The 13,113-nt window shown below is 38.3% G+C and overlaps 1 protein-coding gene across 2 annotated transcripts; it reads left to right on the forward strand.

Moving 5' to 3' along the window:
* The first annotated feature begins 300 nt into the window (after nucleotides 1-300).
* Nucleotides 301-7,808, forward strand: exosc9 (exosome component 9). Of its 2 annotated transcripts, none has more exons than XM_079337389.1 (12): nucleotides 301-509; nucleotides 786-880; nucleotides 1,360-1,479; nucleotides 2,459-2,561; nucleotides 2,645-2,782; nucleotides 2,998-3,080; nucleotides 3,733-3,865; nucleotides 4,058-4,146; nucleotides 4,253-4,399; nucleotides 6,519-6,697; nucleotides 7,128-7,206; nucleotides 7,328-7,808. In XM_079337389.1, exons 1-12 carry the CDS (start codon nucleotides 444-446, stop codon nucleotides 7,389-7,391), a joined length of 1,296 nt encoding a protein of 431 aa, XP_079193515.1. In that variant the 5' UTR covers nucleotides 301-443; the 3' UTR covers nucleotides 7,392-7,808. The 2 variants fall into 2 exon arrangements, with proteins under 2 accessions (XP_079193515.1, XP_079193516.1); XM_079337390.1 differs by having other exon boundaries at nucleotides 302-509; nucleotides 6,522-6,697.
* The last annotated feature ends 5,305 nt before the right edge of the window (nucleotides 7,809-13,113 follow it).

The following is a 13,113-nucleotide window of genomic DNA, read 5'->3' on the forward strand; positions in this document are numbered from 1 at the left end:
TGTTTCTATTCTATCAAAGTGTGAGTATGTGATAGCGCGTACGTTTCAAAATAGCATGAAAGAACATTATTATTATCATTTTCTGCCAATATTGTAGAGTTTACGAAGAGTCCCTGAAGGCATCAAAACTGGGTCTGGAGCAAAATTTCAACGTAAAAGCCTAATTTATTAATATACACCAAATAAACCGTCAGTTAAATGAAAGTCAGTGAATATATTCCCCGTGATGAAAAAACAAAACCCAGCGCACACAATGGCCCTTTCATAATTGACAATTTAAAAAAAAAAAAAAAAAAAAAAAAGAGAAACCCGTGAAGCGTTTACTTCCGGGGGAGAGTTCAGACAATATTGATGGTGGCCACATGCCTGCGGTCTTCAAGCAGTAGCAGTGTAGTTGTACGTTTGATTATTGAAAAGTAACAATAAAAACTAAAGCCTGCAGAATGAAGGAGACGCCGCTGTCTAACTGTGAGCGGGATTTTCTTCTCAAAGCCATCGAAGAGAAAAAGGTGAGCAGCGAGCTGAACAGTATATCCACTTTGTGCATGCTTAAAACACATACCTGCTGCTGAATACTTCTGTACGACTGAGTGATGGTTTCCCATCTCTGTTTACATGTGTACAGACAGTTCCTCAGGCTACCTATCAGAAGATGTTAACAAATAAAAAGATAATATCAGAGGTCTCTTTGCTTTTTGTGTCTAGATTAATGTAAGTGTATATATTGAATGAGAAGTTAAGATAAAGTATTTATTTTCAAAGTTTCACCTGTCCTCTTTTTGCAGCGCCTGGATGGACGACAGACTTATGACTACAGGAAGATGAAGATCACATTCGGGACTGACTATGGATGTTGCTTTGTTGATTTGGGGAGAACCAGGTTAGAGAGTAAATTGCTTTTTGACCTGGTGAACCCATTATATGTTTACCTTCCTCATGAGCTCACCTCTCATAATGATACATTATTTTCAGAGTTAGCTACAAGATATTTCTGAAGAGATGAAGTCATCATATACTGTACTTTGTTATTATTACATCAAAGATTTGTGTGTGACTTTCCAGATATATTTTGAATTATTTCAGATAGTCTCTATTTACCCCCAAGTTATATGGCCTAGAACTTAGGATGGAAAAACTGGCATCTTTGAATTATTTAAGACATAAAAATCAACTAATTTCTCCGAGATGAAATAAAGTTAGAACAGCAGAGAATGGTAGTCTAGTGAAGGGGGTAACAACCCCTCAAACCAGGCACCACTGTACTGAGTCATGCAGTGCACCGACATTCACAGGTACAGTTGTGTTAATCATAAACATCATGTGATGTTCTTGGGACTATCTCTTTGCTGCACTCTGCAGGGTCATGGCCCAGGTGTCGTGTGAGCTGGTGGTTCCGAAAGAAAGTCGACCCAATGAGGGAATCATGTTCTTCAACATCGAACTGTCACCTATGGCCTCACCAGCATTTGAACAGGGCAGGTGAGGACAAAGTGATGGCAGATTATGTCACTTGTTTTCCCTTGTGCACAGGTTACGTTTCATATCACATGATAAAAGATTGGGGGTCAGTCGTCATCGGCCTGGCAGCTTATTGGATGACGATTTTCAGCCTATGGCCAATTCTATCAATAGAGTGTTTTATTTTACTGATTGTTTTTGGAATTACGCTGCTTTGGCTCCGCTTCAGGTATGTCTTTCGCCTGAAACAAGTTTCAGATTACATAATTTACACATTAAGCAATACTATAGTTCTGTTGGGCAGTGGGCCCATCAGAGAATAAACCTTCATAGAGGCAAATAAGGTGGTGAATAACCTACACAAACACAACAACATGTAACAACACACCCTGCCTGGGACGCTCTGTACCTCCTGCAGAGTTTTCACTCACTACCATCAAATGTCCCGTCCAAAACCCTTTCTGATTGGACAGATATCACAAGTATTAGCCCATCAACACAGAGCCTTGGGGCCAATTGGTGCAATCATGTGACATTGGACACATCAGGAAAATGAGTTTCCGAGTTCTAAAATGGCCGTGAACTCCTGCTCAAGTCGGAGCAACAACTCAGAAACTCTGGAAAAAGATTAGGTGGCCGACTTGAGGTCATGTAATTCATCATCACATCTTCTCAAAATATGTTTTTTTCGCTTTTAAGATGCTTTGAATGAATTCACATAATGCACATATGCTTTGTACTCAATAATGACTCGTAACAGTGACATTCAACACATCATCTTTTGCTAAATGAAACCATGTAAACACACTGAAGAAGGGCTCTGCAATTAATTGTAATCAACATTCAGAACTATTAACATGTCGACCTTTGTAAAAATATATATTATTAAAGGGTGCATTAAAGAGAACTATTAGACGAGTACTCTGTTTGAAACATCTAACGTTTAGTCAGTCTGTTGAAGAAAGTGAGTCTCATCTTTGGGCTTTTCTCGGTTCTCCAGACAGTCTGAGCTGTCAGTGAAGCTAAACCGACAGCTGGAGAGATGCTTGAGGAACTCCAAATGCATCGATACAGAGTCCTTGTGTGTGGTGTCGGGAGAAAAGGTAGAGTACCACACACGCACACAAAGTCAGAGAGAAGAACCTTTATCCAGACTGCTAGTGTTGATGTATGTCTCTGCATTCAGGTGTGGCAGATCCGAGTAGATGTTCACATGCTGAATCATGATGGGAACCTGATGGATGCTGCCAGCATTGCCGCCATCACGGCTCTGTGCCACTTCAGACGGCCTGATGTTGGCATCCAAGGAGATGAAGTCACAGTGGTGAGTCTGCAGCAGACAGACACAGGTGGTGTGTCGGCTTCACTGAATCTACGAGAAACAGTTTAAAACACAAAAGTACTCTTGTCTTTTGACTTCTTTTTTGACCCTTTGAGAGAATGTTAAACACGCACTGTAGGTACTTTTTTTTTGATTCACTGCAGCAAGTTTAATGCCCTTTGTTCGTTTTAAGGTTGTTTATTCCTGTTCCCCTACAGTACAGTCCAGAGGAGAGAGACCCCATCCCTCTGAGTATCTACCACATGCCTATCAGTGTCAGCTTCGCCTTCTTCCAACAAGGGTAATGCAGCACATTCAAGTACAAGACAACATCTTTTGCATTTGATGAGTGGTCAGTTCTGTGATCGTTGTAGAGGTTGAAGATCTGTAAAACACAATAAAACTCAACAGACATCCAACTGAAGCCCACAAATGAATAATACAGGTAAAAACACATCTCTGAGATTCAGATTGAACAAGAAAAATCATTAAAAAAAGATCAGAAATAATTTTTGTCTTGGATTTGGCATCTTAAATTCACGTGAAATTTAAAAATTAAGAATCATATGAAATAAGTTTTAAATGAAAAGAGCTTTCCAGTGTTTGAAGTGTGTAATAAAATAAATGAATCAAATGTGCAGCACTGTTTGAGAGCAGTAAAGAAGAAGCTGTGTGCTACAGGTGCTAACAAGCCGCTGCTACTGTGGCTAAGTTTCAGTGCAGGTGTTCTGCTTGTGTTTCAGTTACGATTTCTTAAGTATACTGTTCCAGGTCAATCAAAAGTGACATAAATGACCACATCCCTACAGGTGGGCAGTATTTAGGTGGATGCTCAGGTGTAGGTATTGGAACCTAGTGGGGGGAAAAAATCGTATTCACATTTCAAAAATGTCATATTTTGGTCACATGATGTTTTTCAATCATACGCCTTATACGCCTTACTCTTCCTGCAGAACGTATCTGCTGGTGGACCCCTGTGAGCGGGAGGAGCGGGTGATGGATGGCTTGCTGATGATCGCCATGAACAAACACAGAGAGATCTGCTCCATCCAGTCCAGTGGAGGCATCATGTTGCTTAAAGAGCAGGTGAAGTTTCGCAACCTCAAAATATTCTGACTTTACTGTGGAGCTAAACTTATCACCCATCGAGAACTCAAAGAAAACCTCACAAGGTGGACTAAAACCAAAGTTATCAGTGTAAAATAATCCTCAAAGATGTAAATGTGGGAATAACACAAAGATAAAATAAAAACCCATGTTTTCTGTTTGGTGTTGAAGGTTATGAGATGCAGTAAAATAGCCAGCGTTAAAGTGTCTGAAATCACAGAACTCATCAGCAAAGCTCTGGAGAACGACAAAAAGGCCAGGTGAGCAGTAACATCTCTTTCCACTTGAGTATTACTCTCACGATGTGTGTGTGTATATTTAGAAGAAAGATGCATCATTTTTTTCATATTGTTGTTTTTTTTGCAGGAAGGCAGGTGAAAGGTGTGGTTTTGCTGAGTCGATGCCTCAGGAGCGAATCACAGCGCTGAAAACAAATGAAACTCCAGTGGAGATGACTGATGTGTCAGAAAGAGCCAATGACATCGTCCAGAAAGCTGAAGCCCCACCTCGAATGTATCCTTTAATGAGCCTCAATGACACCTGCCTCTTCCTAAAAATAGTGCTCCCTGTTGAAAGTGGTTTTTTTTGCCAGATGTTTTTTTTACTTCTCAGCAGAGAACAAATCATTTCCAGAACAATTTCCTTCCCAACCTTAAGCCTGATTCATGTTTTAAAGGTGACTGTGACAAGAGGCTTATTATTGTCACCAAGGTGACATTTCTTTGGCATGTTTCTTAAAAACCATGACTTTGACCTCGGGACACGTGACTCTTGAAGTCCTTTTTCTGAATACAGTGCATCCGAAAAGTATTTTTAGCGCTACACCACATTTTGCTATGCTACAGTCTTATTCCAAAATGGATAAAAAAAAATTCCCCCTCAACATTCGACACGCAACACCCCATAATGACAAAGTGAAAAACGTTTGTTTGAAGTTTTTGCTACTTTATTCAAACATAAATGTACTCTATTACATCAAATCACATGTACACAAGTATTCACAGCCTTTGCCATTTCTACTGATCATCCTTTGGATGTTTCTTCAACTTGATTGGAGTCCATCTGTTGTAAATTCAGTTGATTGGGCCTGATTTGGAAAGGCACACGCCTGTCTATATAAGGTCCCACAGGTGATCGTGCATGTCAGAGCACAAACAAAGCCATGAAGTCAAAGGAATTGTCTTTAGAGCTCAGAGACAGGATTGTCTTGAGGTACAGATCTGGGGACGGATTCAGAAAATGTTCTGCAACATTGAAGGTCCCAATGAGCGCAGTGCAGGTAAAATCCATAGACCGTTAATAATAGGGGACAAAGACTGTGGGACGTCACCTATTGATTGCTGCAGGGGGGTTTGGAAGTCAGTCAATGGCGGTCACCATACTTGAAATGCCGTCTCAACCTTACTTTCAGTCAACCAAACGACAGATTGAGAGCAGGTGCTGAGGTGGGTTTTCAGTCTCCGGACAAACAGCTACACTGCTCGTCACTCATATCAGCGACGTGCCAAAATATGAATAATATATCATAACATATCATTAATATATCATTCATAAAATCTAAACCAATCTTTTTTTCTTTTTTTTTTTTTTTTAAATCACCCACAACTTCAACTATTCAGACTGATTTTGTTTTTTGAACCAGGCTGGTTTGTTTGTGACTTCTTGTCCTTCTGCAGCCTGCCTCCAGTCAACACTCTGATGCACTTGCACATTAGCTTCCTTTGTCAACACCAGAGGTTGCCGCTTGTTGAAAACTCATTTTATTCTTATTTAAAGAGATTATTCACATTCCTCTTTATCAAACAAATTAACTCTTAGTGTTTAATGTGGTGACAAAAAAATCATTTACATTTTCAGACAGCCCATTACATGTGTTATCAGGAAAAAAAAAAAAAAGATTTACACAGCTTTCACTAAACACAGAACACACATGACCAAAAGTGGTGCACAAATAAAACAGATCTGCTAAATTAGTTTGATTTGATACCTGCTCCTGTACGTCGGTGTAGTGGTGCTCTTTATTTCTTCTCTAAGATTTTTTTTCTTTAAGTGACCAGCAGACACAAAAACGACCTGTTTAGAATAGATACATGTAAGACAACTCTTACATACTTAGTAAGTGCATACCGGCAAATAAGAGACAGAGGAGGGCTCATCCCTTCACCATCCTAAACATTACAGCATACCAGTGAAATCAATCATTGTTGTGAATCAGGGATTTAGAATCCTGATCCTAGAACTAACCTCGTCAGTTATGCTTCTTGAAGATATTGTACATGTAATGACTTAAACAATGTAAATATTCTTAAATACTTTGAGGGAAAAAAAGAACATCTATTTTCATGATCAGAATCGTTTTTTTGTATTACAAAGTACATGTACATATACGAGGAATTTGTCGTGGTGTATTGGTGCAAAAGGGAAAAAAATAGCACTTAAATACAAAAAAAAATGAGAGGAACTATGAATATATACAATAGAATTTATACATTTATTTGTTCATGATAAAATCCTGAACAACCACATCGTTTACAATTGAATAAGGTTCACATTTTGGATAGTGATTCATGCAGGGGACAAAAACTCAGTACAATAGCCACTTCTTGTTTCACTTTGCTCCTTAACTGTTCAGCAGGGTGTCTTCCCCTGTAGTGCCGGTCCCTGGGGTTGGTCAGGTAGGGCAGGGGCTGCAGAACACCTGGGGACTGGAGGAGGGTGATGAAGAGGATGAAGAGGAACATGACAGCAGTGATGAAGATCAGGAAGAAAAAGTGACAGAGATGAAAGATGAAAAGATGGCGATCAGAGGAGGTAATTTATCTGTGTCCTTTTATATTATTTTTTAAGGTAGATTTTCTGTTGTTAAAAGATTAACAGGAAGGGGTACGTGTGTGCGCCCCATGAATGAAGGCTTTAGTCCTTCAAGCGGACGGTCCATGTTGAATCCAACCTGTTGCTTCTTTCTCGCATGTCATAGCCCACTCTCTCTCTCCCTCCCTCCCTCCCTCCCTGATTTCAGTCTCTTTACACTGTCCCATCTCCCTAATAAAGGCACAAAACGCCCCAAGATAAATCTTAATAAAAACAGACGGGTGAAAGTATCATCACGTACAGAGGTTGTCTCAAAGGGAGAGAATCCTACTTAAATCTTATTTTTAACTAGCAACCCAGGTATTATTTGAGTGTTTTTTTTTGTATTGATGAAAAGGAAAACACAGTTTGTGATTTTATTCATTTACAGGAGAAGTGGTTGAGATTTCTGACAGTGAAGAAGAAGAAGTGGTCATACTTCATCCAGAGATTCCAGACAAAGCTCCTAAGTAGGTTTACAGTTTGTCTTTTCTAAATATATCAGAGATCACAGCAAAGAGATGAGGAGTTATGCAAACCCAAAATGCTCAGATAGTTTATAACAATGGAATCTTTTTTTCTTGTTCTTAGGAGTACAACATCAAGTTCCCACCAGAAGAGGGCAGCAGCATCAAAGAAAAGACAAAAAAAATGAATGGAGGTTCTTCTCAAACTCAACTTTGTCTGAGATTTACCTGCATACCCACAACAGTACCAGAGGCTGCAGCACCTCTTCACCTTAAAGACTACTGTCCGGGCTACGAAGATTAAAACCTACTTTGGCCGAGATTTGTTTTTTGATGTTACAGTGCAGACACACAAGAACATCAACTTCACCATTTTTTTTAAATAATAATTTTGATTCATATAAATGCTAACTTGTTCTTGTTTTTACAATTGCACAAATTGATACATTTGTGCAAATTGATAAATTTGTGATAGTAAAGAAATTGTCAATACAACTGTCTAACTTTTACACTTCAGTTTGCAACATTGTACATTTTTGTAAAAAGAAACATGGTCCAAGTTTCTGATTGTAAAACAAAGTTTAATAATAAATAGTGTTTGTCAATCATGTCTATGAAATTCTTAGTCTTATTACTATGATTGTAATAAATACAGTGCAGAAATTGTGACTCGAAGGACATGGCATTTATTGTCTTACATTAATAAATTATTACACCTGTTATTATCCACTAAAATGCTGAATGACAAAATGATCAAGCCTTATAATAGATTAGTTTTACTTAAGGTTTCTGGTCAACTAAGATACGAAAAGATAGGTTCTACCGAGATTTGAACTCGGATCGCTGGATTCAGAGTCCAGAGTGCTAACCATTACACCATAGAACCCACGATGGTAAGGATGTAAAGAACTACGTATATGAAATATATTTCTTGGTGGTTATACACATTGTTTATTGTTTTATATGTTTTACCTTGCCCCCTGTAATTTATTATAAAATTGTGATCCTTCATAACCCTAATGATGGTGGTATTTGTTGTAGACTTCGTTATAGGGTAGCCTATGCTAAAGTAAGCTAATCTTGTCCGAGTGAACAACTGTTAACAGTGATAATTTACTGAAGAACGAACAAAAGAAAGTCGAAACTTTCGTCTGTTTTACAAAAAAGCAGTGGCCCGTACGGGGATCGAACCCGCGACCTTGGCGTTATTAGCACCACGCTCTAACCAACTGAGCTAACCGGCCGTGGCGACTGTGCCACCGTGTCTGATAGTAAAAGCAATGAATGAGTGTTGTTTACGTCATTTTACTTATACTTAGACCTATATCTAATTCACGCGGAGACTTACTATTGATATTTGGATTATTAGTGTAGGATAAATGAATTACCTCATCACATTTTCTGTTATAGAGTTAATTGATAGTTCTATAATATGTTTTGTTATAGAGTTAATTGATAGCCTATTAGTAGCCTTCTGTAATATTTGCATTCATCATCACTAGTGTTTTTTTTCTTCAATAAATTCAATTCAATTCAAAAAACGTTATTTGTCCCCGGGGGCTATAAAGAAAAAAAAACATAACCATACATCTCAAATCATGTTAAATCTCTCTTTGAAAACTTTTCCTTACATGACTCTTTCAAAAGTCCACCAAATTACCCTTTAGAGGTAATTGCAATTGTCAAGATATTTTTTATTAATAAACTGTTTTTACATTTAAGTATTTTCTTAGAAGACAGAAGGCCACACATGGGAACAGGTATTTTGGAAAATCTGATATAATGTATTATTATATCAAGTGAATCACTAAAATACATGGGTTTTGGCTTCATTTACAACTTATTTAAATCACAAGCGATGAGCTAAACGGAACTGATTTCTCTCTCAGGTACACAATGTACAAAGAACTACGAACACGAACATTATTACTCTCTTTTGATAGTAATTACAGATTACAGATATGTTACATGACAGGTTTACACGTAAACACGTGTTAACCCATAAAAAGGACATTACTTTGAAAAAAACAATATATAAAACATTTTACTTTTTTTAAATGTGTTTTTGAATCAGCTGACCTAATTTGCTCCTGACGAGATGAGACTGCAGACGCAGCTGTTATTTTGTAACGAACATATTTGCATCATATTTGATGCTGGTCATAACACGGAGGGAAGATAAAGAATGTCCTGATTCCACTCAAGGTTTCTTTGGCTTAAATAGCCAGGAACAGTAAATGAAGGTCCTGATTTATCAAATGAGGCGTCAGCCTAAAGGTAAACATGCTAAGTAAACAACTTTAAAACAGTCGGCTCGTTGGGAGATTTCTATTACATTTTCAACTTGGAAATGTGTATTATTAAGAATTGTCTGAGTCATTGGCGCAATTTCAGAAAACCCCCAAAAGTTTTGTCACAAACTGCAGGTTTATTTCCATTGTTTATGAAAACAGTCGTATTATCCAAGCAATTATCAGTTATACTGTACAAATCATCTGTGTCTTTGTCCTTCAGTTAGCAGCTGTTGGGGTTGGTCCCGGTCCCATCCTGCTGAAGCAGAAAAGACCTGGAATGGATAGATTTTTGTGACTAACAAACCACAATCACACAATGACTGTTTATCTCTAAAGTAGATCACAGATTGCAGTGAAGCTTCTTTTTCAAGTTGTAAGCTTAAATTTAAGTTTAAACTATACATTAGACATCTACTAAGCATAATCCACTCGCTACATTCAGTTAACTGTAATATCTGAAACATACTCTGCATACAGATGCAGGATGGCATAGAGGACATATTTATGGCCTTGAAAGGGTTTTGGTTTGTGTTCGAGAAGAAGAACAAAAAAAGTGTCGATATCATTTTGAACACTGTCTAATACTCTGCAACATTTTTGCATTTTATCAATTTCTATAGCATCTCAAAAACCCATCTGTACTGTTAAGGGGAAATTTAAAATGGCATCATAGACATTGTCTTTTAACACAAACTGGTTTTCTCATTTCTCAAATATGTAAATCAGCCAGTGCAGAAATTGCAGTGTTGGCCAGGAGTAAACTGAAAAGCCAGAGGCAAAGGCTTTTATGACTGAAAATAACCTCTTTGAGAAATTCCAACCCAGGTTTAGAGCTTGTCACAGCCCAGAAACGGCCCTCCTCAAGGTAACTAATCACATTCTTTTAGCAGAGGATAGAGGGGAGGACACAGTTTGAATTCTTCTATATCTTAGCGCTGCTTTTGACACTGTTGGTCACACAATTTTAACTGGTCAGATGACACACAGATATACCTTCATTTAAGACCTGAGGACACTAAAGCCCTGTTTCGCAGTTCAGTTCGGTTTGTCTCAGTACGGCACACATTTTGTGGACCAAAGCCGGGAAAGATCCCCAAATACAGACCTACTTTTTGGTACTCTTCTGTTGGGGTGCCGAGTATATCGATCCAACTCTAAATGGTGGAGCTAAAAATTGCAGTCTGTTCCTTGGTCGAAAGCATTGTCACTTTTCATGCGACAGGGGCAAACACAGCTCCACCATTTTTAAACACACAGTCAATTGTTTATTCGATTGTATTTCTCCTCATGGCTCACAGCCTTCTCTGAAACAATGCTGGATTACATTTTTGTGACAAAGAGCCACATGTCACTGACAAAGTAGATGAATTTTTGGAAGTCTTCCATCGTTGGTTTTGTTTACTGTGTAGTGTTTTTCTCCTTTGTTGAATTTATTAGCAGGTTAGCGATTAGCTGCTATGATGTGATACTATTACTTTGCTGACGTGGCTGTCATCATCCAGTTTACACACCGCCTACCAAATATGGCACGGTTGGCTGTGGAACAAAGCAGGCTTTACAGAACCAAACCATAACAAACTGTACTGAGCCATACTGGACCACTTGGTGGAAACTGGGCTTATGAGCCTAGTTGCTGTCTAAACGATATTAACTGCTGATTGAGTTACTGATTCTGTCTTATACTCTTCTCTCATCCCGGTATGCTCTTGCTTGTGCTTAGGTTGAAATAAGAGTAGATAATGGTTTACGAATGAAGTATGGTAAGTTAAATTTATTTATAAAACATCTTTCAGGCACCAGGCAATTCAAGGTGCTTTACACAGGCACAAAAAGCAATTTGACATTTCACAAGATAAGATAAAAACAATATCCAAATTTTAAGAGGCTAATACAAGTTGAAACAAAACAGTAGTTAAAAATAAAATGTAGATTCAAATTAGTTTAATAAAGAGTAATTGATCAAGACAAAACTTTAAAAATGTATTGTAAATACACACATTTGTAAGTAAGGAAAGGTGGTAGGCTGTACCTGCCAATCAGAATCAGTGAGAAGTCTTGACTCTATAGTCAAAGCAGACTCTATTTTATCTGTGTGTCCTCTTTGCAGATTATAAAGCTCTGAAGGTCAAAGCCAAGGCACCCACATGACCATGTTAATGATGTGGGTATAACCACATCATTAATATGGTCATGCCTTTATAGAGATTAAACCATAGAGCAAACAGGCTAATGCAGCTGGAGAAAAAGGGATGAAGACCACCCTGTGAGCACAAAGACACAAACTGAACATATTATTATCTGAACCAGGCCTTCAATCAAATGATGAATGATCTGGCTTTATTTAAAGCTGCAAAACAGTTTAAACAGTGTGTTCTTGGATTATTGTTAATTCGGGTCTGCTAAACACAAGAACAGCCAAACTGACCTAAATTGGGTTGAATTAAAAGCGTCCTTATCAGCTGATGTTGCGTATGGGTCACACGAGGAGCACATGCAAATCAAACAAAAACTCTTCTATGGTCTGGTTGCCTTCCACGTATTTTGTTGGTTTGAAGCTTTTAATGTTGACCAGCTGCAGGTGACAGTATGAACAAGGGAGGCTGTGCAACAATCTCAGCAGCTCAGCAACCCTGACTCTGCAGTGATTAAAGACACATGGCTCTTCTTTGTGGTCATTATCCAGTTATTTTGACTCTGTACACAGGAAAAAGGTAATAAGGAAACTGTGAGCCTAAAGGTGGTAATGGTTTATAGACAAATTCCAAACTTTGGGACCCAACTGGTCATAGGTGGACACATCAAAAGAGCTCTCTATGTATGCTATACAAAACACTTTTCTGGGATAAGACAACAGGCTGATCAGAAGTGGAACAAAGTGAGATTGGTTATAGAACCAAAATGTTCCAATCAGTATACACCAAAAGTATGTAACACAATTTATATCTCAGCATTTAGGTTTAGTTTTAGTGATGTATTTCATCAGATATAAGACATGAAGAATTTATATGTGAACCCTGATGGCGTAAGTTTATTCGGAATTTGTCTTCTTCCAGAGTATGTTGACAAGCCTGCGTGACTTTCTCGTCCAGGCTAGAGTGGCTCTTATCAGACCAATGGATCAACAACAAGCATTTCAGCTCCACCAGGACAAGAATGGGGTGTGTCATCATTTCAGACATGAATGAGACAGTGTTCATACATGTGAGCTGTGTACTATCTGTGTACTATTTTTTTATTATTACTATTACAAGGACATTAAACAGCAACAGGAATACAAAAAGTGAAGCCTTTTAAATGAATTATATGTATGTCCCTAGTTTACAAAGTGAGTAAACTCAGAAAGTCAAAGAAGTGAAGTTCCTGGGAAACTTAAAATTCTCCGAACTGATGCAAATCTATCAATCACAGATTAAATGTGCACGCATCAGTGACATGTCATCGGTTTGTCGTCCTTTATGCATTTTTTGTTTGAGCACATGTTAGGGGGTGGTTGCCCTTGGCTCAGAATTTGCTATAATGCCTTAGGACACGGTACTTAGTGAGCCACATGCCCCTGCTGAGCCACACCACTGCTTTGTTGATTCCGATTTTGTGGGAGCCATATCAAGCACACTTT

Source organism: Symphodus melops (assembly GCF_947650265.1).
Source record: "Symphodus melops genome assembly, chromosome: 2".
Taxonomy (NCBI): domain Eukaryota; kingdom Metazoa; phylum Chordata; class Actinopteri; order Labriformes; family Labridae; genus Symphodus; species Symphodus melops.